Source organism: Chelonia mydas, chromosome 6 (genome assembly GCF_015237465.2).
Source record: "Chelonia mydas isolate rCheMyd1 chromosome 6, rCheMyd1.pri.v2, whole genome shotgun sequence".
NCBI classification, from domain to species: Eukaryota; Metazoa; Chordata; order Testudines; family Cheloniidae; genus Chelonia; species Chelonia mydas.
Window position 1 is genome coordinate 94,707,487 of NC_051246.2, and position 25,877 is coordinate 94,733,363.

Genomic DNA, 25,877 nt, shown 5'->3' on the forward strand with positions numbered 1-25,877 from the left:
GTAGGCCCATGAGGACCTGGGTGCAGTGAGCTTGAGGCCTTTTGGGGTACAGGAATAGGAGTGTCAAGCTTTTGTCTGCAGTGTGGTTGTAGCCATGTTGGTGCCAAGATATTAAAGAGACAAGGTGTGTAAGAGTCTATCTTTTATTGGACCATAATCTCTATTTTTGAGAGAGACATGCTTTCAAGCTTACATAGGGTTCTTCTTCAGGAAGAAGACCAGGAGAAGGTGCTCCAATAAAAGATATTACCTCGCCCACCTTCTCTCTCTAAGGTTTTGTCTGACTTTTAGTAAATGAGACTAAATTGTATATGGATGGGGGAGGGGGTTTAGTGAGTAGGGCTTTTATTTTTTTTATAATTAACTGTTGTATTGATACAGGGGCCTGGTGATGGTCATAGATATAAGTCTATTAAATAAATAACAAATGGTCTGATTTTCAGAGGTACTCAGTATCCGCAACTCCCATTGCTCTCAATGGGAATTATCCGTGCTCGGCACCTCTGAAAATTGGACCATACACCTCTATAATTGCCATTGCCACTTGTTTGCTTTAAAATGGATAATTTCTTGTCCACTCACACTCCTTGCCCTTCCACCCTTATCTCTACTTTCTACTTTCCCAAGTGACATGAACTTGATTAAACTAAAAGTCTATTCCTTGCCCCACCCCTCCACTTGAGGGCCGTGAGGGGGTTATTTCCTTTCTTCTCTTCTTGGTTTTATTTAGTTTTTATCCACCAACATTTTCTTTTCCCCCTCTGTGATTTCCCAGCTACAAGATAAATAGCCTTGTATCTTACAAGCTAAATACAATTACTGCTATCAAAACCAGAGTCTTTCTCTTTCCGTAAATGTCTCTTGGAAGCTGATAAGCTGTTCAAGGCAAACCATGGGCTTCTGTCTAATCCTGAGATTAAACATAACCACCCAGAAGACAGCAAGCACATTTTTGTTTGGAGGTAGGGGGGGAAAAAGGGGGTGGGGAAGTGAGATTCTCTCCTGAGATAGTAAGAGGACATGTGTACGACTCAAGGTTATTTGTAAAGGAATTACACGGAACATAGAGGAACTTGTTGTTATGATGAGGAATTTCATCAGATAATGCAGAAGTTGTTTTAGTTACCAAAGAAAAGACTTAGCAAGGATATCTTTGGGACTGAGGGTGGCAGGGAGGTATGTGCAACAGCTCCTAGGCATGACTGCTGGTTTTGGATTTTAGTCCCCAGCCCATCTCCCCAACAGGAGGTCTTGAAAGATGACAACCAGCTTCTTTGTTATAAATGCCCTATGTTAAATATGGTGAGGCAGTATGGCCCCAAAAGTCAGAGCAGGGGACTGAGTCAGGAATAGCCTGTATTCTACTCCCTGCTGTGCCACTTACTGTGTGACCTTAAGCAAGTTAGCTCACCTTTAGGTGCTTCAGTTTCCCTATCTGTCAAATAGGGAATTTGTGGGACTTCATGATTATAAAGCATTTTGAAATCCTCACCACCAGGGAAGGGGAAAATAGATTTGGATGGTCCAACAGTTAACCATGGATCATTTGAGGCAAACTGCCTCATCTAACATGTGCCTTCATGTTGCAGGCACAAGCTGATAGGTTGTGATTTCGCTCGCTCTCATGATTTCAGTAGTATTGGGTTAGCCAGTACTTGGATGGGAGATCCCCAAGGGAAACTCAGGAACTCTACTAAATGGTGTGCGTGATTCACTAAGAGATGGTCTTTCATCTAAATTTGTACTGCACCCAATACTGCTGCATAGTATGTGCTACTAGAGAATACCATCCATTTAATTAGACATAAAACTGAGGTCTTGACCACTCGGTCATTAAGAGAGGCTGTGGCACTTTTTTTTTCTTTCTTTTTTGTTGTTGTTGTTGCAAGAGTTGGAGAGTTATCTTGAGGGTACTGGCCAAACCCCATTATTGTCTTAATATTTTCTTTACTAAATGCCCCTGTTAGTGGGTGGCAAGTTAAGGATAAAGAGGTGACCTGAACTGAATTTTGATTAGCATTGTTAGTTGCATTTGATCCCTGATGTTGTTTTCATACACTTGGTTGTGGCATTTAATTTTTCGTATTGCACTCATTTTGTGGGACTCAAATGAGTCTTCAGATGCTTCCTATCTTCATGGAGCGGAGGCAGCAAGTAAAATCCCTTTGACAAATTTATTGCATCTTGTAATGAGTCTAAAACTTATAAAAATCCAGGGTTAATAAAATAGCGCTGGAGATGCATAGTTTGAAGACAGCGCTGTAACATATGTTGAAAGATCTGCCAAGAGGGATGATTAAAGCATGACAAGTTGATGAAATCAAGAGTTGATTGTAGCTTGTCACTGCAGGGCCAGAAAATTTATAACGTTTTTATAAGACTGGAAGATACATAAGCATAACTACAAGGTATGTGCACACATACGTGCTGCTGTATAGATACAGTGAGACCTACACAGATGTGGACAGACACTGCCAAAAGAGACAAAAACACTCCAGGACTCATGCGCGGACGCGCGCGCGCACACACACACATACTGTTCTGGGCATAGAGTCTGGAGCTGTGAAAAAGTTGTCACTAAATTTTACTTGGAAATTTTCACCATTTCACTTGTGTACTTGATGCTTTGTTCTTCCACAGACATGTGGAGCAATGGTTCACTTGCATAGTGCTCTTTCTCTCAAATGGTTGCATGGAAGCAGTATAGTGGCTGTCTTACTTTTGTACATGATGAGATGAAGGAGGCAAAAAGAGTTAAAGAGAAAAATGATTATGCTAATTTTACAGACAGCTTTCTACCTGTCTGGGTTTCATCTCCCAAAGCTAATCCAGTATCTGATTGCATGCTGTGGTGAGGTGTGTGTGCTTACCTTCCCCAAATACTTCCAGTCAACATAGGAGAGTGGCAGTAAATCAAGTGCTTGTGTTTCTGTCAGTTTGTGTTTCTGTCAGCTTTGCATTAAGCAAGAGGGAACTTAAGCCAAGCAGGTTGGAAAGGGAGCTCAGCATTACTTAACAGCAGCAGGAGGGTTGAAAATGAAGGCAGAGGGTAAGTGAGGAAGTATATGTATAATTGCACATACAGGATAGCATCTTCAGCAGCAGATACACTGGCCTGATTCCCCACCAGGATCCCATGGAGAGCTCTTGAATTAGGAGTAAAAAAAAGTAGAGGTACTCTTCTGAGCTCTGTGCACAGAGTGAGCTCCATCCACTTGAGATGTCAATGTGCACTATTGCTGTGGATCTACCCAATCTAGGAGAAAAAAGTGATTTTTAATTTGAATTAGATAATGTGATTTGAAATGCACATCACCCAGCATAGTCACAGTTTAACACCTTTAAAGTTATGTGAAAGCCTAGCTTACAACATGTTACCTAAGTCGATTTTTAAAGCACCACCTATTCCTTAGGCTAGGCTGGTTCTCAGGGTAGATTGTGCAGATCTTCATAAGATGAACCTGACATTTAAAATGTAATCCTTTGGCATCTGAATTAACAAGATGAATAGGGAAGCTTGTGCCTCTCACAGCTATTGTTCCAGGTTGTTTGCAGTTTCAGACAACCTTCATTGCATGGTTACAGTTGTGAGCTAAAATGTGACATGAACTAAGTGTAACAGAAAGCTGAGTTTCTGAACAACAAAAGGCTGCTTAGGAGAGGTGCCGTTAAGCTGTAGCACAGTATATTGGTCCTATTTGAGCCTGCCCACTGTGTACCCAAAGCATTATTGGTTCTTATAAAAAGAAACTCAAGCAGGAACAGTCAAGTTATAGGCATTCCTCAGCTCAGTCCCCACTTTTGTAATTGTCCCCACTTTTGCAACCAGATCAGACCTGTAGACTCGCAGGTGGCAACAAATGGTCCTGAACACACACACTGAGTGCAAGGTGGGCAGTAGGCTGCCGATAGACCCCACACAGCTGCTTGTGTTCCTTCTGGCCATGTTTGATCCCAGCTCAGTGCATATCAAACCGAAATAACCTCCTCTTCCCCTTTAAATAATTCTTGCCTGGCTTCTAGTACTATCAAGGGAATATAAAACCTGCTGTCCTCTCACACTCCAGCAGGGAGCAGCATACTTACTTCCTCCTGCTACTACTGAGCGCTCACATAGACAATCACTCCAGTGTGTAAACGCACACAGAGACATGATTTCTCTGAGATGCACATTGACTCCTTCAGATGTGATCACAAGCACACACAACCGAAGAACCTGCTGTGCACATACGCACTTGCACACAGACATGCACCCTTAAGACCTGTGCACACAGGCACTTGCACACAGACATGCTTGCACAACTCTGCCCAGAAGGCCACCTGGCTGGTAGTATCATTTTGCAATTTAACAGGCTTTGGGTCCCCATTCTCCCCGCCATATGCTAAAATGCTGAACTAATCTTGGGGAACCCTCAATGCACATGCAGTTTGTGACACTTCAATTGACATCACATCATGGATTTCCCTCCCACTGAAATTTTCTATAAAATCCTGGGGCATTTTATTTCAGACAAACTGTAAATGAGTCCATCACTGGGAGGGAGATGGGCAGGGACAGGGGTTTTAGCATTTTTTCTGCAATAGCCATGGGAAAAAAATGCACAGAGACATGCTTGAGCAGCAGTCTTCCCAGTACCACACAAAGGAGCATAGGATTTTACCATATTGCATCAGACTCTTAGTCCAGCGAGTCTTGTATCCTGTTGTATCAGACTGGATGTTTAATTTATCCAGTCTAGTGGTCAATGCTAGATGCGTCAGAGAAAAATGGAAGAAAATTGACCATAACATACCTGGCTTACTGGATGTTGCTATCCAAAGGTGCTGGATGTGGGGCAGTTTCCTTCCTGCCCCCTGGAGACTACCCACTTATCCATCTAGTCCAGCTTCCTACCTAGGACAGTGGCCAAATGCTTCAGAGAAGGATACAATATCCACCACAATAGAAAAACGCACACTAACATGCTCATGGGGGAAGTTTCTTTCTATTCCCAGTAGTTAGAGATTGGCTTATGTCCTGAAGCATGAAGCTTGATATACCATTTACATGTGTACCCTATCTATTGGAATTGTGAATATTCTTCTATCCCCATAGTTTTCTAATCCTGCTAAACATTTAGCCTCAATAATATCTTGTGGCAGTATTCCATAGAGTAATTATCCATTGTGTCCAGAAGGCAAACAAATGTTGTTTGACTTTCCCTGTTAATATTTGTTAACCTGTCAGGATCCTGGGTGAAGGCAGGCTGGACTAGTGGCAGGAGCTTGGGGTCCCAGAACTGAAGCCAGGGGTCAGAGCTTTATCAGGGTCAAGAATCAAGTTGAGGGTCAAGCCAGAGTCCGAGCTGGATACAGAATCAGGCCGAGGGTCTACACCAGGTATTGGGGTCCATGTTGGGGTGTCAGGGGTCAGTGGGAAGTTAGAATTCAAGTCAGAGCCAAGGTCGATACAGGGAATTCAGGAACAGAAATTCAGAGTAGTCATGGCACAGGATCCACTTTGTTTCCTAAACAGTTCCTGGTATGCCCCAGGGGCTTATGTAGAGTCAGGGAACCAATCAGGGATCACTAAGACCACTATCAGATCACACGAGAGGGAACTTTACATGGCATTCAGCCTATATGGATTGTAGGTCACAGGGAGTGGGTAAGTTACAGCTGCTGCTGGGTGTCAGTGTGGGGATGTTGGATGGTTCAAGTCCCACCAATCCTTACATAACCCATGGGATGTAATCAAGGAAACACTTCCATCCTCTTTCCAGCTGGAATTTGGTGGGCATTAGTGTCTGCCATATTATAAACAAGTTACCTGATCCAAAGAAGAAAGGGAGTTTGTTGCTTACAGACTATATAATAGGATGTATATCTTTTCTCTGCTTCCTCCTAAGTACCCTCAGATCGTCTCAAACCTTTCTTAACCATGGTCCCTCGGTCTGGGGTATTTTTGCAATTGACTTTCCTCCAGACGTTAGAAGAAATGCCTCTGGAAAGGCATTTGCTCCAGAACCTTGGCTGTGGAGCATAGAACGCAACTCAGGAGATGGAGACATTTGCATTTCCCCAGTCCTAAGCCTGCTCTGTTCCATGCTAATTGTCTAAATTATGCTGGCTACCAAAGGCCCTAAGAAGCCAAATATGACAGCCAGAGAACTAGACAACATAAAGATACCCTTCTTTTCAGTTGGCTACAGTCTCCCTCCCCCCTCTTGCCAACAACAGGTAGGGCACTACATAAGAGACATGATACAGGCTCTAAACTACTGGAGGATTCCCCTGCACTGGGGCATTCCTCCCATGCTCAGATATGCTGCCTTTAGGGCTATAATCCATTGATGCTGTGGCATGAAGCAGCTTCACTGCACTGGGGGACTGGAGCTGTCATTTTTGTTTCCTTCTTTCTTTCCAGTGTGTTTTCCTAAAAATTATCACCATATTATCCTCCAGGCACAGTAGTTAGAAGCCAGCTAATTAGTTGCTCTCCCAAAGAATTCTAGAGGGAAAGTTTATTGTTGCTCATGTATTGCATAGTACAACCCTGACTATCCTAAACTCCGTATATAATGAAATCTCATGTCTCTCTGTCCATTGGTCCGTGATTATATGAGCTCCCAGTTACCCAAGCACGTATGATATCATCAGAACAGTTCTGATGGATAGATTTCTACTCAGCTTGTGTGAAATGAAAGGTTATTGGTTCAATCATCTCATGACTTTTGCAGCTCCGTGGCTATGATCATAATGTGGTGCTGGAGAAAGATGGAGAAACAGGCTAAATTGATTATTGTAAGAGAAGAGAATTCTGCTAGACAGCACAGCTCATTGAACTGCTAGATATTAATATTGCTCCATTTCTCTGTCAGGTTACTTCTTTTTTAGTTTTCTGGTCAAATGGAATTATCACAATGTATTTTCTCTCTCTCACACAAGATACATAAACATGACTACATGGTATGTGCACACACAAACACACTTCTATATAGACACAGTGAGGCATGGGCAAACACTATCAAAACAGACAAAAACACTCCAGGACTTGTGCATGTGCACACACAGAAAACAAACAGCTGGACTGAAGGATTGGCAGCTTGAGCAATAACTTTGTGCTTTCTAGATCTTACTGCCTGCAGCCAGAACAGTGCCAGCTGTAATCCCAGGTTGACACATCTGACTTGCAGTGATTGAAGCAGATCAGACACATCAGCATTCCCTCTCCTCATAAGAAAGGCAGCAGAGAATACAGTCATGCAAAGGAAACCATATGATTTAGGCCAAAAGTAGGAGGATTGCAGGAAGGGGTTCTACCAGAAATGAGGGGGCTAATAACAGGACTGGAACTTCTGAGTTTGTGTCAGCTTTGCAAATGACTCTCTGTCCCGCTTTGGGCAAGTTATTTTACCACTTTGTGCCTCAGTTACCCCATTTGTAAAATGGAGATAAAAATCCTGGTTTACCATACATGGTGCATGTGGGAATTAACTAGCTGATATATTACAGCATATTAAATTATAAAGTGTTTTAGTTCCAGACTCTTAAAATCCAACCTGTCCTGCACAGAAGGAGGGTTTTTCCCTGCCCTGGGAACTCAGTGTTACTCAGTGGCATTGACCCTACATAACAGGGTATCTCCTGCAAATTGGGTAGCATTTTAAGCCTCTTCTATTTTTTTGTAATATTGAGAATACATAGAACTTCTGTAGTAGATTTCAGAATCCTTTCCAAACGTCAGTGGATCAAGCTTCAGAACTCCCCTTCTTCACATTCTCCTGTGTGGTAGGTATTGTCCTTCTCCACTCCCCTCCCCTTTTTTGCTGGGTAAGAGTAGAGTACAATGGCGGGGAGGCATCAATGTATAAACAAGCAGAACGAAAGGGGATCTATTGTGTCTGGTGGAAATGTTCAGGGCTGCAAATATTTGCCTACATTACAGATACCAGGATTCTGATCATATCCTAGAAAACACATCACTGAAAAGGGTAAAGGAGGAAAAAGAAACATTAGCCTCCTGGCCCTCCCAACCCTGTTTCTGACACACTGTTTCTTGATAATGATTGGGGTGGTTCTCTGCATCTAGTTCATGGACTTTGCTTCCTTGAAGGAAGCTTTGAATCTTCCTGCCTTATTTCCACACTCTTGCAAAGAGGAGAAAGATTTTTGAGGGAAGGCAAAGTTCACAGATTTGTAGCAATTAGAGGTGGGAAAGGCCTGTTAAGTCACATTTAGTCCACTCCCCAGTCAGTCTAAGAGTCCTGCACTATATTCTTCCAGGCTTTATCCAATCCAGTTTTAAATAATTCAAGCAGTGGGACTTCCAACATTTCCTTAAGAGACTATTCGGCAGTCTAATAGATTGCACTGGTAGGAAGTTCTTCTCAATAATCACCTTAAATTTCCTTTCATCACTTTCTTACCACGGCTTCTAGTTATATCTCTGTGGAGCACCATAAAAAATCCCTCCTCTTCCTTGGGGTTTGCACCTTTCTGAAGTTTGTAGACCTTATCCTTTTCCCCCTGGACCTTTCATTTAGCCAAACTATGCATATTTATTATTATCATAATTACCTACTTACTGAACCCCATCAGTTTACTCAGCACAGTACAATTAAGCTTGGCAGGACTAGGTTTTTATCAGTAATTGTCGGTAAATGTCAGTTTCACTATCTACACACAAACCCACAAAAAAACATTTCTGCTGCCGGTGACTGAAATATCCAGATGAATCAGTGCATATAAAATAAGAACTGACCCAAATCTTCACACAAAGCTCAAACCAAACCTTTCCTTTGGACGTTTGGGAAAGTTTGGTTAACCTTCTTACTCCTTTTTTCATTTGGGTTGCTCCCACTGTGCTTCTAGATCAGGGGTGGGCAAACTTTTTGGCCTGAGAGCCTCATTACGGTATGGAAATTGTATGGCAGACGATGAATGCTCACGAAATTGGGGGTTGGGGTTCAGGAGGGTGAAGGCACTGGCTGGGGGTACGGGCTCTGGGGTGGGGCCAGAAATGAGGAGTTCAGGGTGCGGGAGAGTTCTCCAGATTAGGGTGCAGGGGGGTGAGGGCTCTGGGGTGGGGCTGAGTTGTTTGAGGTGCAGGAGGGGGCTCCAGGCTGGGACCAAGGGGTTTGGAGGGTGGGAGAGGATCAGGGATGGGCAGGCTGTTGGGGTACGGGAAGAGTGAGGGCTCCAGTTGGGGTGCAGGCTCTGGGGTGGGGCTGGGGAAGAGGGGTTTGGGGTGCAGAAGGGGGCTTCAGGCTGGGATCAAGGGGGTTGGAGGGCAGGAGGGGGATCAGGGGTGTGGCAGGGGATTGGGGTGCATGGGGGGTTCAGGGGTGCAGGCTCCAGGTGGCACTTCCCACAAGCAGCTCCCAGAAGCACATCCCCGCTCCAGCTCCGAGGCTCAGCCAGGCCGCTCTGCACGTGCCTTGTCCACAGGTACCACCCCTGAAGCTCCCATTGGCTGTTAACTGCAGAACAATGGGAGCCGTAGGGGCGGCACCTGCGGACAGGGCAGCGCACAGAGCCTCCTGGCCATGTCTCTGTGTATTACATAGGGCCGGAGCGGGGTCATGCTGGTTGCTTCCTGGGAGCTGCACAGAGCGGAACAAGCCCCTGACCCCGCTCCCCAGCAGGGCAAACCTCCGACCCCCACCCCCCGTGGGAGCTGAGGGCTGGATTAAATGTTCTGATGGGCCGGATGTGGCCCACGGGCCGTAGTTTGCCCATCCCTGTTCTAGACTGAGGATGCAGAAGTTTAGATTACTATCCAAATTCCTTTGTAACCTTTGGCAAATCCATTAACCTGTCTTTAAATCAGGGCCAAATTGAAAGGTATGCCTAACGGAGTCTGACCTGATGCAATATTACACTGGTTCTTACAGCATGTAAATTGCACCAGGTTAGAAATTGTTAGACTCAACTGTTACTGACATGAAGCTCACGTCACCTCTGAAGCTGACCCATAGAAGCTAAATTGGTACATCTTTTATACCCCAGAGATGGAAAATGGGAGTGCATCAGGAAAAGTAAGTAGCAGGAAGGTGTAAGTTAAGGTAGAGGGGGAGTTGTGATAATCAGGCTTTCTTTGAGGCAGTAAAAACTTAGAAACAAGTTCACTTACCTGATTGTCAGAGTAACTTCAGATTTTTTTTTTTTTGCCACTGCAGTCTTGCCTGCCAATTCTCTCCTATTTCTGGTATGTGTGCGATAGAGACTTTGTCTTCTTTTGTTCCAAAGTCTTTGGGTTGAGGTAGCCCCAGTGTGAAATTCAGCTCTTTACAATAAAAAGCTCCACAACGAGAGGAATGAAAGGGAAAGGCAGGACTCAAAGACAATGGTGAGAACAGAAGGAAGGGGGTCAAGTCAAAGATATTCAGGGATATGGGAAAGAAGAGGACAGGAAAGAAAAGAAGACCCAGAATAGCAAGAGCTGCAATTTTTTCTAACAAGGAGTTCAGTGAAAATAGAAAAAATACCTACAAGCTGAAGCAAACTTAAATAAGGATAACAGTCTCCCCTTCTTCAGCATGTTCCATCAAAGAATCTCAAACCCCAAAATCCACACATCACCCTGCTGTGTCCCCATTTTACATATGGAAAAGCTGAAGCACAGGGAAGTTGTTACATTAGCTATTCAGTAGCAGAAGCTGGAATAAAACCCAGGTCACCTGATTCTCAATCCTTTTCTTTATCTGCAGTCCTGTGCCACATGTATTTAGGTCTGGCGCTCTTTCAGAACCTAATATGGATAGAGATACCATTTGGTGTTTTTTCTACATTTGATTAAACAGTTTTAATGTAAAAAATCCTCTACAATGTGTAACCTAAATCACGGCAGCATTGTGCCCAGCTAGTGCATCAAAATATACAACTGCTTATAAGCAGAATGCCTGATTCTAATTCTGATTTCAACCATGTTATTGTGGTTTTACTTTCCAAACTCTGTGGTGCTAAAAGTAAGCAAACAGATTTAATGAGGATAAACCAACACAATTTTTGTACTTCTTTTCAGTATTAATAATCAAACATGATATTAGTAAAATGTTAAAGTGGGACTGTTCAATAGATTGTGTTTATAAGTTCAGTTGCCTTGAAGACAGATGTGGTTAAGCTGCTGCAGTGTTGGTGCTTATTCAGACCAAAGCGCTGAAACATTCTGAGGTTGAAAGCAAACCATGTCCCTCACTAGGAACCAGTTAAAGATGCTAGCTTCCCAGTGGAGTATTCCAGTGTCTCTTCCTAGATAGGTCACTTCCTAAATAGGTCACTCAAGCTCTAGAAGAAACTAGAGCTTCCCTTCTGATGTCTTTGGGACAAATGGACCTGTACCAGTTTACACCAATAGAGAATTTATTCCCTAAATGTGAACTAAATGCTGGCTGTGATAGTCTAACACGGCTTCTTTTCCCCCTTGACTTTTATACTCCTTTTATGCTGAAGCAATCTCAGAACCATTAGCAATTACCTTTGAGAACTCATGGAGGACTGGAGAAGGACAAACATAGTACCCACGTTTAAAAAGGGGATCAAAAAGGACCCCAGAAATTATAAAAAAATCATCCTAACTTTGATACCTGGAAAGCTAGTGGAACAAATGATCAAACAATCAGTTTGTAAACACCTAAGGGATAATAGGATTCTATAAAATAGCCAGCATGGATTTGTTAATTACAAATCATGCTAACATAATTTCTTTCTTTGACAAGTTTCCTGACTTAGCAGATGGGGGAAAGCTGTAGATGTGATATATTTTGATTCTAGTAAGGCTTTTGATGCAGGCCCACATGACATTCTGATAAGCAAAGTAGGGAAACGTGGTCTAGATGAAATTACTATAAGGTCAAGGCATAACTGGTTGAAAGACCATACTCAAAGAGTAGTTATCAATTGTTTGCTGTTAAACTTGGAGGGTGTTCCTAATGGGTTTCTGCAGGGGCGCTCCTAGGTCTGGTACTATTCAATATTTTCATTAAATGCAGAGTGCAGAGAATGCCTATAAAATTTGTGGATGACCCAAAGCTGGGAAGGGTTGCAAGCTCTTTGGAGGACAGGATTAGAATTGAAAATGACCTTGACAAATTGGAAAGTTAGTCTGAATTCAACGAGATGATATTCAACAGAAAGGAAAGCTCAAACGACAAAAAGGGGAATAACTGGCTAGATGAATAACTGGCTAGGTGGTCGCGTTGCTGAGAAGGATCTGATGGTTATAGTGGATCAGAAATTGAATATGAGTCAACAATGTAATGCAGTTGCAAGAAAGGCTAAAATAATTCTGGGGTGTATTGACTGGAGTGGCATATGTAAGACATGAGAGGTAATTCTCCTGCTCTGCTCAGCACTGTGAGAGCCCAGCTGGAATACTGGGTGCAGTTCTGGATGCCACATTTTAAGAAAGACCAACTGAAGAGTGTCCAGAGGAAAGCAACAAAAATGAAAACCTGACCTATGAGGAAAAGTTAAAAATAATGGGCATGTTTAATCTTGAGATAAGAAGACTGATAGAGGACCTGATAAGTCTTCATATATGTTAAAGGCTGTTATGAAGAGGATGGTGATCAATTGTTTTCCATGTCCACTGAAGGTAGTACAAGAAGTAATAGGCTTAATCTAGAGCAAGGGAGATTTAGGTTAAATATAAAGAAAAAATGTCTAACTGTAAGTGTAATTAAGTTTTGGAATAGACTTTCCAGGGAGGTTGTGGAATGCCCATCATTGGAGGTTTTTAAGAAAAGGTTAGACTAACACCTGTCAGGGATGGCCTAGGTTTACCTCAGCACAGGGAGCTGGACTTGATGACTTTGTGAGGTCCCTTCCAGCCCTACATTTCTGTGATTCGTGCCGTAGTTAGACACCATAGTAATAGGTTGTATATAAAGCTTGTAGACAGGTGGGGTCAAATACCAGGGGGTGAACCTAAAACCAATAACCAGAACTCTTTGACGTAGTCATGAAGATTATTTACTTATATTTCTCCTACTGAAATTTCATACATCACGGAAAGGGGATGGATAAATCCAGTTGAAATCTACAGCCCTAACCTCCAAAAGTTTTCTTACCCTATTACTATCACTATGCAATAACTGTTAATTAGACAAAATGTCTCATTTTTTAGAATCTTCTAAGCACTGAAGAAAGAGTTGCTGCTTTTTTCTTAGGCTCTGAATAAAAATGTCTTTGGCATTTATTTAGGGCAGATGAATGTTTTCTTACGGTATTCTTATTAGCATCTTCACAGACTTGACAACATATCAGCTTGTATTAATATTCCACCTGGAAGCAAGTGCTTTCTTTCTGCCCAGTGCAGTTTACTGGAACCTTTGAGCCACTTTTCTTCACTCTAGCAGCAGTATATCATCATTACTGGTGTCTGGACCAAGAAGCAACATTTGTCAGTGCCTGAATTGCTCTTTTACTTCAAATGGCTTAAGAACCCATTTTGGTTTAGAAATGGTCCGAAATTGAGTAAAGCTTGTTTGTTTCCTTAAAGGAACCGTGAGAGAACATGCAAAATATTAGTTAGCAGTTTTAAGGAGGGAGTTTGGGAGGAAAATGCTACTTTACCCAGGGATAATTTTCAATAACCCTTCCTAGACCATTGTGCCAAGCTTCAAGTATCCTGTAGGTTAAATGGGATTAAAATATGGGAAGAATTTTAAAGAGCTGTGATTACCCTCCCTAAACATGAAACACTGAACCTTTCTTAGTCTGGGAGGAAAACTGAAGCCAAATTTCATGTACGCAGTAATACTTGAAAGAGTCAGAGTCAGTCCTAGATATAAATCCTCAGTGGGATCCAAATATTTGCTTTATCCAAATCTGCACCTAGTTGGAAGTGACGATGCTATACATTTTTTGCAATCAGAGAGGAGAAAAAGTACTTGGAGGAATGTTTCTCTGGGAGCTGACTTCCATAATGGAATTAAAGTAGCAATGTTACAGAAAATAATGCAGATTGATGCATGTATGGTTTCATTCTCCCATAGCTGGGAGTGAAAAGAGTATCTTAAATGGGTGATTTCTGTTGGTACTAATAAGAGCTAAGCAGATAAATGCCATGGGTAAAAAGACCCATTCATATTCAAATGACCACAAGTAGCAAAACTAATCACCAGAACTTTTTCATAATGAATGGGATCCTGCACTCCTTTCATATGCATTGGAATTCTTAATGCAAAAGGACTGCAGGGTTTAATCCAATTTTTGTTTAAAGTAAACTATAATCTCTCCATTCATCTCTGTGTTTTTTGCAAAGAAAATGTTGGATCAGAGCTGGACTCAAGAAAGTTAAAAATGGCTGGATGGTTTGAGAGGAGTGAGGGTTGCTTGTTTTATGGGGTTTGGAAGGTGTGTACATGTGGTTTCTTGAAAGAGATGGCACTAAGGTCTCATGAGAGGCCATCACTTAACATTTCTGTATCTGAAGAGAAACATTGACATTATAGCTTGAAGACTGATCAGGTCAGTTCTTGTCACAAATGGGGTAATTTCCTGTTGAAAACCCTGTGTTACTGTTTATAGAAACTCTCATATTAAATTCTGTATTAATTTATTGTTTTTAAAAGCACAACTCAATATCAATATTAATTTAAGGCAATTTATGAGTGTGTAATAGTGCTTACTCTGCTAAATATTCCAGGCATTTAACAAGGGGAAACGTGCTCTTTAAATCAGTCTTGTAAATGGGGATATGTCGATGAACACATTCTCATGCACATATTCTTAAAACCGTTCTTACTAATGTCTGAGATAAAGGAGATAAAATTTTAAAAACAGAAACATGAATAGATGCTAAGAGCAGGTACTAATGTGCTAATTTAAACCATTTTGAATTTTCTAATGTCCTTCACACTTTCATAGCTTTTAAAGGTATGATTTTTCACATATATATTACTATTGAAGGCTATGTCTGCAAAACAAAATAATAATAATAATAACATAAACTTAAACCTGAGTTTAAAAAATCTTTAAAGATGCGGTGGGGAATAGTTATGCCCTTTCTGGTTTTCAGGAAGGTCTAGGATTGAATCATAGAAGCAGTTTCATCCAGTCTACCCTTTATAACTCTGTTACCCTTTCCCATTTCCTCTCCACCTGAGTTTTGCCAACCTCTGTTCCTGGCACAGTTTCCTACCTTCCTGAAGATATTTGAAGCACAAGATGATTCAAGTGTGAGAGCATAAAATCAAATTTTGTGGCAACGTAGAATCTTCCAACACTGGCTTGACCTAACTGTCTTTGCAGTCTGTGCCCTGCATTAGCGAGATGTCATATGACACTAATTTTTCTTCATCTTTTTCATTTACTGGGGCAAAAGGCAATAGGTCCTGAGCACCTGTAATTCCCATTGGGCCAAATCCTTAGATCCATACTCCTTATTCTGGGAAAACTCTCTTTGTCTTTATTGGAAAGTTTCCTGAGTAAAAACTGAGTCAGCTCTGACTGAAGTCAATGGGAGTTTTCCCTAATAAGGAGTGAGTAAAAAGTAATGATCTCAGAATTTATGTCGCCCTATGAGAGTTGCAATTGCTTTGCACCCCTCAGATTTTGGCAAATTAATATCTGGTCAAATCATACAATTTTATCTTCAACTCCTATGGACATCCTAAATTCCTATTGCCTCTATAGAATAGATATAGCATCAGGCTCTCAGTACACACTGAGTCCTTTCTCAGAGAAAACTTTCAGGACGCAGCAAACCAAATTTCCCTTAAGGAAGACCTGCTGTACGCAAACGTAATTACTAACAGCACAGATGCTATCGCAGAGAAAAGAATAGTGCATTGATGAAAGGCCTGATAAAGAACCAAAATGCCTTACTAGTTGGTCATAAGAAATGTTGCACCAGGAAACGAATTGCGTCCATAGTGTATTGTGTCTACATTCATCATTGTTGCTACTCTTCCAAGGACAGCAAGACTGTTTCCCTCAGTTCTCCACAGGAGTCCATACTTTACCATCCTTGACTTAGTATGAGTTGCCCCACCAGCATGAGGACTTTCAGAGGAGTTTATCTGTTAGAACAGGAAATTGAAGAAACACCTGGCTTCCATGATTGACAAAGAAGCATTAAGACAATGACCTCAGTCTGTATTAATCAGCAGATACTTATTAATGTAAAGACATAAAACTCTTATTCTGCTGCTGAATATTTTTCTGTCTAGTTTAGTTTCTTGTACATATACTCTCAGCACTTCAAGACATTTCCCAGTGCCAGTGTTGAATGTGGCTTAAGATGTCTGTTCATGAAGATATGCTCATAAAAGTAAAGAACTGACTTTTGAACTCTTTATTGGTGTTGATATGATTCAGGCGTGCTGGGAATATGCATACAGGTAACTGACGGTCTCTGCAGTCATTCTGAGGCACCATGGTACAGTGCTAATCTGATATGAAGCATGATTGATAGAGTGCACTTCCAATATTTTACTTTACCTGTCCAGTTTAGTCACCTGAGACTAGGATAGAGGAGCAGATACAGCAAAGAGCACTGTGTGTTGGCCCACTACTTAATTAGATGTTTCTTCCATGGGAGAAGTATTCATAGCAGTCTTGTGAAAGGACACTTGCCCACAATGGACTTCCTTCAGGGAAGAAGAGAAATGGCTGACTTCCCAGGGTCACTATAGGGAATTAACTCAGTCATCTCCCCATAGCAGGTTTTTTCGTGCTCAACTGGCTGAGAGTTTGTCCGTTGCTCCAACCTGAAAACCAGACTTTTGCATGTTAAGTGTTCTGACTGGAGGTGTTAATCGAATCCAAGTTGTTTTCTGCTTTACCTCTGAATTTAAGGAAATGCAGCTACAGTTTTTTATAAATCTCTCTTAACGTTACTTCTTCGTTATATCAAACATGAATTTTTGTCAGATTAAGTCCTGTTAATGTCTATCACAGTAGCTCCCCCTCTCCCACAGAGTAGTTGGTGAAAAGCACTTCTACCTGATTTTATCCTGCAGAGGGCAGCTAGTACATTACTCAGTTAGCATTTCCAAGCTACACACATACAGGAAGGATTATGGAGCATGTGTGATTTAACAGTCACTGCTCCCCTTAGGGTGGCATCTGCTGTTGAATGGGTGGAGCATCTTGCCAGTTGTTAGTCACACATTTTTCAATGTCCTGTTTTTATATTGCCATACCAGAGTCTAGCATCTGATTTGGAATAAACAAATAAATATGAAGTCATTTTAACTGATTCCTTCTTTATCTTATATCACAGATGGGTACGTGGCATTTAGAAACAAATACACCCCTAGGCATGAGGGTGATTACTGATTCCTGAACTTACGCTTATTAAAAACAAACAAGCAATAGCACTACAGTTAACAATAGTGTTAATGCAGTGAGATGAGCTCTTACCGCAGATTGCTATTATAGTTTTTTTAATGAAGGTCTTTTGCTTTGTATGTGCATTTCAGCCCTAAACAAAAGCCTGAGAGATTGATCTTGAACTATTTGATTCCATTTATTTGATCAAATTGTCTTAATATAAATAAAACCATTAAATCAAAAATAAAGGCAGTCACAGAGTGGTTGTGGTTGGAGAAGAAGAAGAAACAACAATGAGCAAAACTCTGATTGCTCCCCTGTGTTGGAGATTGGGCTCAGCCATGAGGTTCTGATCTGGATCTGACTTGTCCCAAGGTTATGGGAGTTCAGATCCAAAGTTTGGTTTGAGCCCATCTTATTATTTATATTGTACTTTATAACTGTTAAGGGCTCCCCACTAAAATACACCACATTGGACCGTCTTGTTGCAAAACTCCCATTGACTTCAATTGGTGCAGGCCCAAGCCTTGGGTAAGTAGGCACAAGCCTTCATGCAGGTTTGGTTGCCACTTCCTTCCCTTTCCTGTTTTCCCTCCCATGTCTCCTGTCTCCCCCCCATCCTATAACCCTCTTAGTTTGTTTCTGCTGTGTCCTTTTGACATGTCTTGCCTCAAATCTGTCCCTTTTCTCTCTTTCCATATGTATTCCACTGCCCCCATATCTCCCCCTCCCACCCACCCATCCACCTTCTTACCTACCAACTAGAAGAGGGTCCAGAACGTCTTGAGGCTACATGCCTGTGCAATTGACATCTTGTGCCACATATATTGCCATCAGTGTTATAGTCTGACCATAACATTTTTCAAAATTTTCAACCTACATCATCAGGTAGCCCAGTGTCTCACATTGCAAATTACATATTTGTGGCTTTTAACCAAGGTGGACAAAAGACCGAGATCTTTTTCTTAAGATTTAAACACTTTGATCCTTCCAGAATTCCAAGCAATGAGTGAATAACTTTTCTCCACCTCACCAAAGAAGATAAAGCTCTCTTTCTACATATACATTTATTTATATTAAATAAATTCATAAAAACAAAACAAAACAAATCTAGGATGTTTTTTAATGATTTCATTGACTTTTCAGATTGTTTTTTTTAAGCTGTGTTTTAAACTTTAAAGGCAACACTGATAGTGAACGGTTCCAAATGGTAAAACAGAAAATCCCCTTCAAATATAACCGGCCCGTAGAAGAGTGGCTGCAGGAAAAAGGTAACAGTTGTTAAAAGTTTCATTTTAAACCCATTTGATTCTAAATCCTCATTTTTAAAGCCTGCAAATAAATGTTTCTTAAATGATAATCGCCTGCTGCATAAATGGTTGTTTTAATTTTCATTATAATTTGTGTCAGCATCCACCTGCCATATGTTGATAAATCATGCTATAATACATTGCTATTAAAATTAAGTTAAAGGGACGGAATTCTAAGCTTGCTATCAAAAGTAACGACAAACAAGCAAAAATTCAGGAACCGCTTAAAACAAAACAAAATGCAACAACATGTATTATGGCAATTTAACCACTGCATGATCTTCCTATTTTAAGTTGTTTTTAAACTACATCTATATTTTTATTATCAAAGTTTTCTTAAAAGTTTTTTCAAACCCAGTTGTTAAACCGCGTCCTGTAAGATTTTTCTTTCATTAGTGTGGCTTGCAGTTACAGCTGCATGTCTCTTAATTGTTTTAACATAATTAACAATTTTAAAAAATGTTGTAGGGAAAACATTGTATTAACATTTTCATTTAAACTAAAATAAAGGAGACAGAGACAGATTGTTCTGTCTTTTTATGTTAAACTTGAAGGGCTTTGAAGTGCAGTTTTAACATTTTTCTTATTTTATTTTTGTAATTTATGGGACACATTCTTCTCTAACTTACACCCCAGGCAACCCTATAGATTTCCATGTATGGGTACACGGCCCCAGTTCATCAAAGCACTTAAGCGCATGCTTGACTCCCCTTGACTTCAGAGATTTAAGCATGTGCTTAAGGGATTTGCTGAAATGGGCTCTGTAACAGCATAGGTTCTATACCAGTAATTTGTGGAGGGGTGGAAATTATTTCATGCACTTAAGACCTATTTCAAAGCCTGTTAAAGCCAATGGAATTAGTCACATTGACTTCATTGGGCTTTGGATCAGGCCCTTGATGATATATTGGAGATTAAGAGACAATCATATCTCCTCCTTGCAGCCTAAATGTGATGCTAAAAATAACTTATAGCAGTCGAAATGCCCTGAAGTTTAGGAAAAGCAGAACAAAATCTTCTCTGGTTTCCTTTAAAGAAATTCCTGCTGATAAAAGGGGGTGATGGTTGGACTCAAATCTAGCATTTTCTGTGTTGATTCAGACTACAGATTTTACCAAAATACTCCAAAGAAGAAAAGCAATATACTGTAAGATGGATAAATACCCTTTAGGAATTTTGCACTTCCTTATCTCAGGGGTTTAGTGAATTGCTCTCACCAGCCTGAATATGTTGGGTACTAGAGGAACTTTGCTAACTGCAATTAAAATATTTTCATGCTAAGGGTCTGATCCTGCAAAGTGCTGTGCACATTCAGCTCTCATTGACTTCACTGAGACCTGACAGCATTCCCCACCGCACAGGATTGGAGCCCTCCCTGTGCATTGTGTGACTATAGCAAAAATATTTGTAAAGCAATATTAACCCATTAAGAGCAGTGGGAGGAGGTCAATTAAGGTGGATAGATCTCTTAGCCAGTGCGGGTTTACCGAACATTTCATTTGAGCCAACTAACAAAGAGAGAATGAGATAATAGTGTTGAGAAAATGCTTATTGAGTCTCAACGAGTTACCCTGTTAATTTGCATGAGCTGATTAAAAAAATTAAAGTTTAACATTAAAAAGTGGATAATTTTGTTTCAATAATTTCAAATTGATAAAGTCCTTTTAATACTCAAGACAACGATTGCCTCACTTTTGTTAAAACAGATGCATGTCCGACTCCGTGATGCGGCTCATGTGCTTGAGAAACCTGTCCTTGTTTTGTTTACTTAATCTTTTGGTTTTTCTTTGAATCCTTTATTTTATGCCCTTGCTTCTCCAAGTCTGAGCTTTTAAGCATGCCAAGGCATTTTCATTTGTAAACCATCCCAAAGTTTTGACCTGGGGTTTGCTATTCTGTGGATGACAATGCTTTGTTAAAAGACAATCACAAAAGGGCAACAGGGTCTAAGCTAGTTGGTCTCGGAGAACCCAGGCAAACCCGGACATGGGGCGTGTTTGTGCTAGAAGGATATATAATGTTTTTGTTAACATAAAAGAAAATTGAATCTTGGGAATTGGTGTGCTATAAAGACATCGTGCACTGTGACAGCGTGACAATGATAGAATATAGTATTGTTCCACCATGCCAAGATGGATGTATCCTTTTAAATAACATGGTTACCACTAAGTGGAAAGATTTAATAAGTAACCATTCACCCATCCACTCGTCCATTCATTTACCCACTCAGTCATCCACCCGGTCATCTATCCATCTCCTAATGTATCAAGAAAGCCGTTTGTCAGAAGCCCTTGTAAAGATGATGAGTGAAAGGGTAAATAGCTATCAAAATACAGCATGATAAATTGATGGATGGATAGATTGATCAAAGAAACAGCATATAGAATAGCTCTCTGCCAGATGTGAATTCTTGGCATGAATAAGGTAAGATTAAACAATTTTTAATTAGCATGAATTTCTAAAAATTGCCGTAGATGTGGTGCTGATTTGATAGCACTGTTACTTTATTCAGAATGATCATATAGTTCATTCTTGGAGAAACAATATAATATAGAACCTTTCTGGATATTCATCTACTAGAAGAGTTAAAGCTACTGTCCAGTGTCACCAAAGGGAGAAAAGTATTCATGTTTATATTGGTTTTTAATTTTTAGTTTTATAAACTGGATTTTAAAAAATCTAATAAAAAGCACCCTATCTTACAAACTGTATTCACATGAGTAGACCTAGTAACACCTGAATACAGCTGACTTCACTGGGATTATTCATGTGAGTAAGGAATGGAGAACTGGGCTTAATCTTCTCAATGCATATATTGATAACAAGACCAAGGTTGGTCAACAGAATGCATTTGAGCCTGCTAGTGTTCAAGGGTTTGGCCAGGTGAGGAAGAGAAGTAGCCATAAGCACCATGACAAAAGGACTGATCCTGCAAATTCTTGCTCACAAAAATAATTCTTACTCATATGAGTAATCTCATTGAGTTGAATGGTCCTACTTGCATGAGCAGTTCCTGCTCCCGTGAATTAGGCTTTTTAATAATGCCCCCAAACTCTGACTTAGTGTTATGGAACAGATACTATTGCCTAAGGTTTCACTGACACTGAAAGGGGGAAATTCTTCATAAGAATTTTCTTGGTGAGCATAGAAATCAAAATGAGAGAGTGAACAAATAGTTCACTGAGACATAAAACCCTGAGTTGTGCAAAGTTTTACACAACAATTTGAAAATTTTAACATACATTTGCCACTTTTGCAACCCCTATTAATAAGAAAAGCCTAACAAGTCGAGAGCTAGGTGGAAAATAAGGATCCAAGTCTGCAACCCTTACTCATATTGAGTAGCACTTATTCAGGTGAGTCAGGTCTTTGGAGTCAATAGGACAGTTTGTGAGAGTTAGTTCTACTCAGTGTGAATAAGTATTGCAGAATCAAGCCATAGATAAACTAGAAGAAGGGAGGTCTGGCATGGCTCTGGAATTCTGCATATTTCATCTTCTGGACATTTTTCATTCAATTAATCCACTTGTTTCCTTTATGCTCATTCAAGTACAGACACCTCACACCAGAGTTATGAGTTAGGAATGACTCTTCATAGAGAAACCCAACAAGTGATTGTCCTTTTAGCAAGCACAGCTTTAGTACCAGTGCTGTGTTCGGTAGTAGCTGCATGCATTGTGTTCAGCTCTTGGACTAGAAGAGCTCATTATTAAAAAAAAAAAAAAAAAACCACCATAAAGTTCATACTTTACTGGCCTGGGGCCATGCCCATGTGGTAGATGTTCCTAGAATATTAGAGGGCAGAGAGAACTGAGAAGTGGTGAAGACGGGAGAATATGTGTCAACACTGGTATGGTGACTCGTTGTCTCTGACAAGAAAATGGAGCTATCCTAGACAGTTGTAAGGATGTGTTATGGGCATGGGTTAAAGTAAAAGGAGAGCATTGGGGAGTCCAGCTACCCTCCTCTACTAAAAGCATAGAGAGAGCACTCCACTTCTCTTCATCTTCCTGGATTGGGGAGCTCAGCTACCTCTCATCACTTGTGGGGGCACCAAGGACTCACCACGCATGAGAATCTGAAATGGGAACAGCAGGAAGAGCTGGGGACTGGCTGAGGAAATGGCTGGGTCTTCCACCACTGAGGGAAGAAACAGCGACACCTGATAAGAGAAGTGATGTCCCCTATCTGTCTCTACTACAGTCAGATCTGCCTCCTCACCAGCCCCCTTACCTTCCCTGCAGGTTGATAGAGGAAAAAGGAGACCCTGGTTCCCTGCTGCATGGTATGAAGGGGTTAGAAATGGAAACAACTGGTCCCTCATCAGCTCTCCCTCCATTACAGGAGGACAATATCTTAAGCATAGCAAAATGGCCCTGTCATCTCTTTTATCCCTCCAGGCACTCCACTCTGAGGGGAAGGGCAAAGGGAAGAAAGTGGTGCTTAATTTGTAATGAAACAAGTGCTGGGGCTCAAGCAATTAGGTGCCCAGGGCTCAAGCATTTTTTTTACTTTTATAACTGATGCAGCAAACCCAGAGGAGTCAAGGCTATAAATTGCCAAACCTAGAGGTGCCGGAGCTCAGCCCTGGCACAAATTAAGCATTGGTGACACAGGATGGAAGTGAGTGGGGAGCAGGGCAGGTGCAATGATATTTTGTGCCCTAGGCGAAACTTGCATCTCAAGCCCCCCGCACATTGGTTCATTGAGAGGAAAATCTCAATGAGCCTTTATAGACCCCAGGGGCCAGCTGTGCCCAGGGGCTGCTCCCCACATCAGGTTCCCCCCTCCCCGCCCCCTGAACTCCCCTAGAGGGTGCACAGCCCCCCCCCCCGCGAGCCCTCCCCACCCTACCCCGGCGGCCCCTGCCCCGAGTCCACTCACTGGCTTTGCCGGGCCTGGGCCACTGCAGCAGCTCGGCAGGGAGGAGCCGCCTCCCGGAGGCACCGTAGAGCCAGAGCGTCCCGCTTGTGGTGGTGGCGAGCCCCAGCCATGGAGGAGCCGGCGTGGCGCAGGGGGGCTGGCTCCCATGCGCCCCCCCACCTCCACCCTCACCTAGGGTTACCATATTTCAACAATCAAAAAAGAGGATGGGGGGAGAGCCCTGCCCCATCCACTCCCTCCCACTTCCCACCCCCTGACTGCCCCCCTCAGAACTCCCAACCCCCTCTCCCGCTCCTTGTCCCCTGACTGCCCCCTCCTGGGACCCTTGCCCCTAACTGCCCCCCAGAACAACCCCACTACCTAAGCCTCCCTGTTCTTTGTCCCCTGACAGCCCCAACCCTTATCCACCCCCCCACCCCCAGACAGACCCCCGGGACTCCCATGCCCCATCCAACCACTCCCTGCCCCCTGACAGGACCCCCAGAACTCCTGACCCATCTAACCCCCCCTGCTCCCTGTCGCCTGACTGCTCCGATCCCTCTCCACAGCCCCCCCAGAGCTCCTGACCCATCCAACCTTCCCCCTGCTCCCTGATTGCCCCCTGGCCGGGACTCCCCTTACCATGCCCATGCCAGTCAGACGCTGGCTCCACGTGGAGGCAAAACATGCTGCCAGGCTGCCGTGCACCCAGCCCCTCCCCTGCAGAGAGCTGAGACAGGAGGACTCAGGGAACCGCAGAAGCCGAGTTATGTGAAGGGGAAGCCAGGGGGCGCACGGGGGGCTGCCGTCCGCATGCATCTGCTGCAGCCTACAGGAGTCCCCCGGAGGAGGGGGGCGCAGGGCCGCAGCCTGGGCAGGAGGGGCAGGGGGCGTGGCTGCTCCCCGCTAGCGGCACCACTGCCTTTGCAGGGCTGCTGCCCGCCTGCACCACACCGGCTCCTCCGTGGCTGGGGCTCACAAGCCGACATTCTGGCTCTCCGGTGCCTCTGGAAGGCGGCTCCTCCCTGCCGATCTGGGGCACCGCTTTTTGGCGCCCCCAACCACTTGGCACCCTAGGCGACCGCCTAGTTCACCTAGTGGTTGCACCGGCCCTGGTGGGGAGGGAGGAAAGGGCAACATGGGAGGAAACATAATGAGAAATTGAGAGAATATGAGAGAGAGGAGAAGGGATGCAGAGCAGAGTGATAGATTGAACAAGGAAGGAACAGGTAATCACAGGGAAACTGAAACACTAATGGAACAAGAGGAGTGACATAAAATAAGGAAGAAAAGAAAACTCAAGGGATGCAGTAAGTCACAAGAATATAAACTGTTGTACCCTGTCTTTTGATGCCGAAATGTGCATTATTGTTTGCACGAGATCTCAGGGGAGTGTTTGAAAACAAAGAGGGGGCTTGAGAGAGCTGCATTTTGATAGGAGATGCTCACGGGAACCCAGTATGCTTTGAGATAGGAGAGGGGATAAGCTACTTTGGTTTTACACGGTGGGGGCCTGTGGTTTTGGTGCATGCTTGTTGATGTTTTAATGGAACATAACTTGCCTCTGGTAAGTTAAAATCTCCTGAAATGCAGGAAAATGCATCAGGTATTTCAACATTTTCCAGGGGAAAGATGCAGTGCTTCCTCCATTTTTATTTTTTGATTTTACATCAGTACAGATCCTCCATCCTGGTCAAGTCTAAATGTTGATATTTGTAGGTATGGGGGTGGGGAGCACTAGGGATGTGCACCCTACCCCCACAACTCCATACATTACACATACACATACACTTTTGCTTGGCTGGCTAGCGCACCTCCTTGGGGACAGGAACTCCTTTCAGATACATTTCTTCTCTTGTCCCCATTCTCTTCCCCATGGTCCATCCCGTCACCATAAGATGATGCAACACCGCATCACCACTTGACTTCAAGACCCGTCACGACGACCACCAAAATTGGTGAGCTCCCCCTCCTATTTTGATCTACTTTAACCACTGGCTTTGAAGGAATGAACAGTGGGATATAGGCTATGCTCTACTACATTCTGCACTTATCAGGTTGGACTAGAGAAAGAAAGTGGTGAGTGAGAGAGGGGAGAAGGAAGGGATGGGGATGTGTGCACATATCATTGTAAGAAAGGGGTGGTGGAGGGAAAACGTAATTGAATAATCCAGTAATAATTGATTTGACTCTACTTTGATTACCCTCCTGAGCTCTGGCCAGTCTGGTTCCCTGTTAATTCAGCAGATTCCATTGGCATGCCCCAAAACCTCACACAGAGAGTGACATGACGTAAACCTTTTGTTTGCACTGGACAGAACAATCATGGCTTTAATTTAGTCAACCCAGTGCAGCATGGAAAAGTGCGCCATATTTATGAACCAATTTTGTCTGGACGTCACTTGAATGGTCTGTGGGATTAGGAGAATTGGCAGCTGCTTC

At 42.5% G+C, this 25,877-nt stretch overlaps 1 protein-coding gene across 36 annotated transcripts in view; it reads left to right on the plus strand.

The window, feature by feature from the left end:
- The window catches only part of NRXN3 (neurexin 3), a 1,375,103-nt gene that overhangs the window by 1,211,607 nt on the left and 137,619 nt on the right, over positions 1 to 25,877 (plus strand). For 14 of the 36 annotated variants that reach the window (XR_006291425.1, XR_006291426.1, XR_006291424.1 and 11 more), the window contains one exon: positions 18,444 to 18,533. The exons of 10 other annotated variants lie outside the window; for them this stretch is intronic. Coding sequence is in view for 19 of the 26 variants with exons in the window: in XM_037900784.2 (XP_037756712.1) it covers positions 18,444 to 18,533 (90 nt within the window). In the remaining 7 variants the exon portion in view is untranslated. Of the gene's footprint in view, positions 1 to 18,443; positions 18,534 to 25,333; positions 25,394 to 25,877 lie in introns of all 36 variants that reach the window. 12 more of the 36 variants (XR_005225571.2, XR_005225572.2, XM_037900780.2 and 9 more) reach the window with 2 other exon arrangements.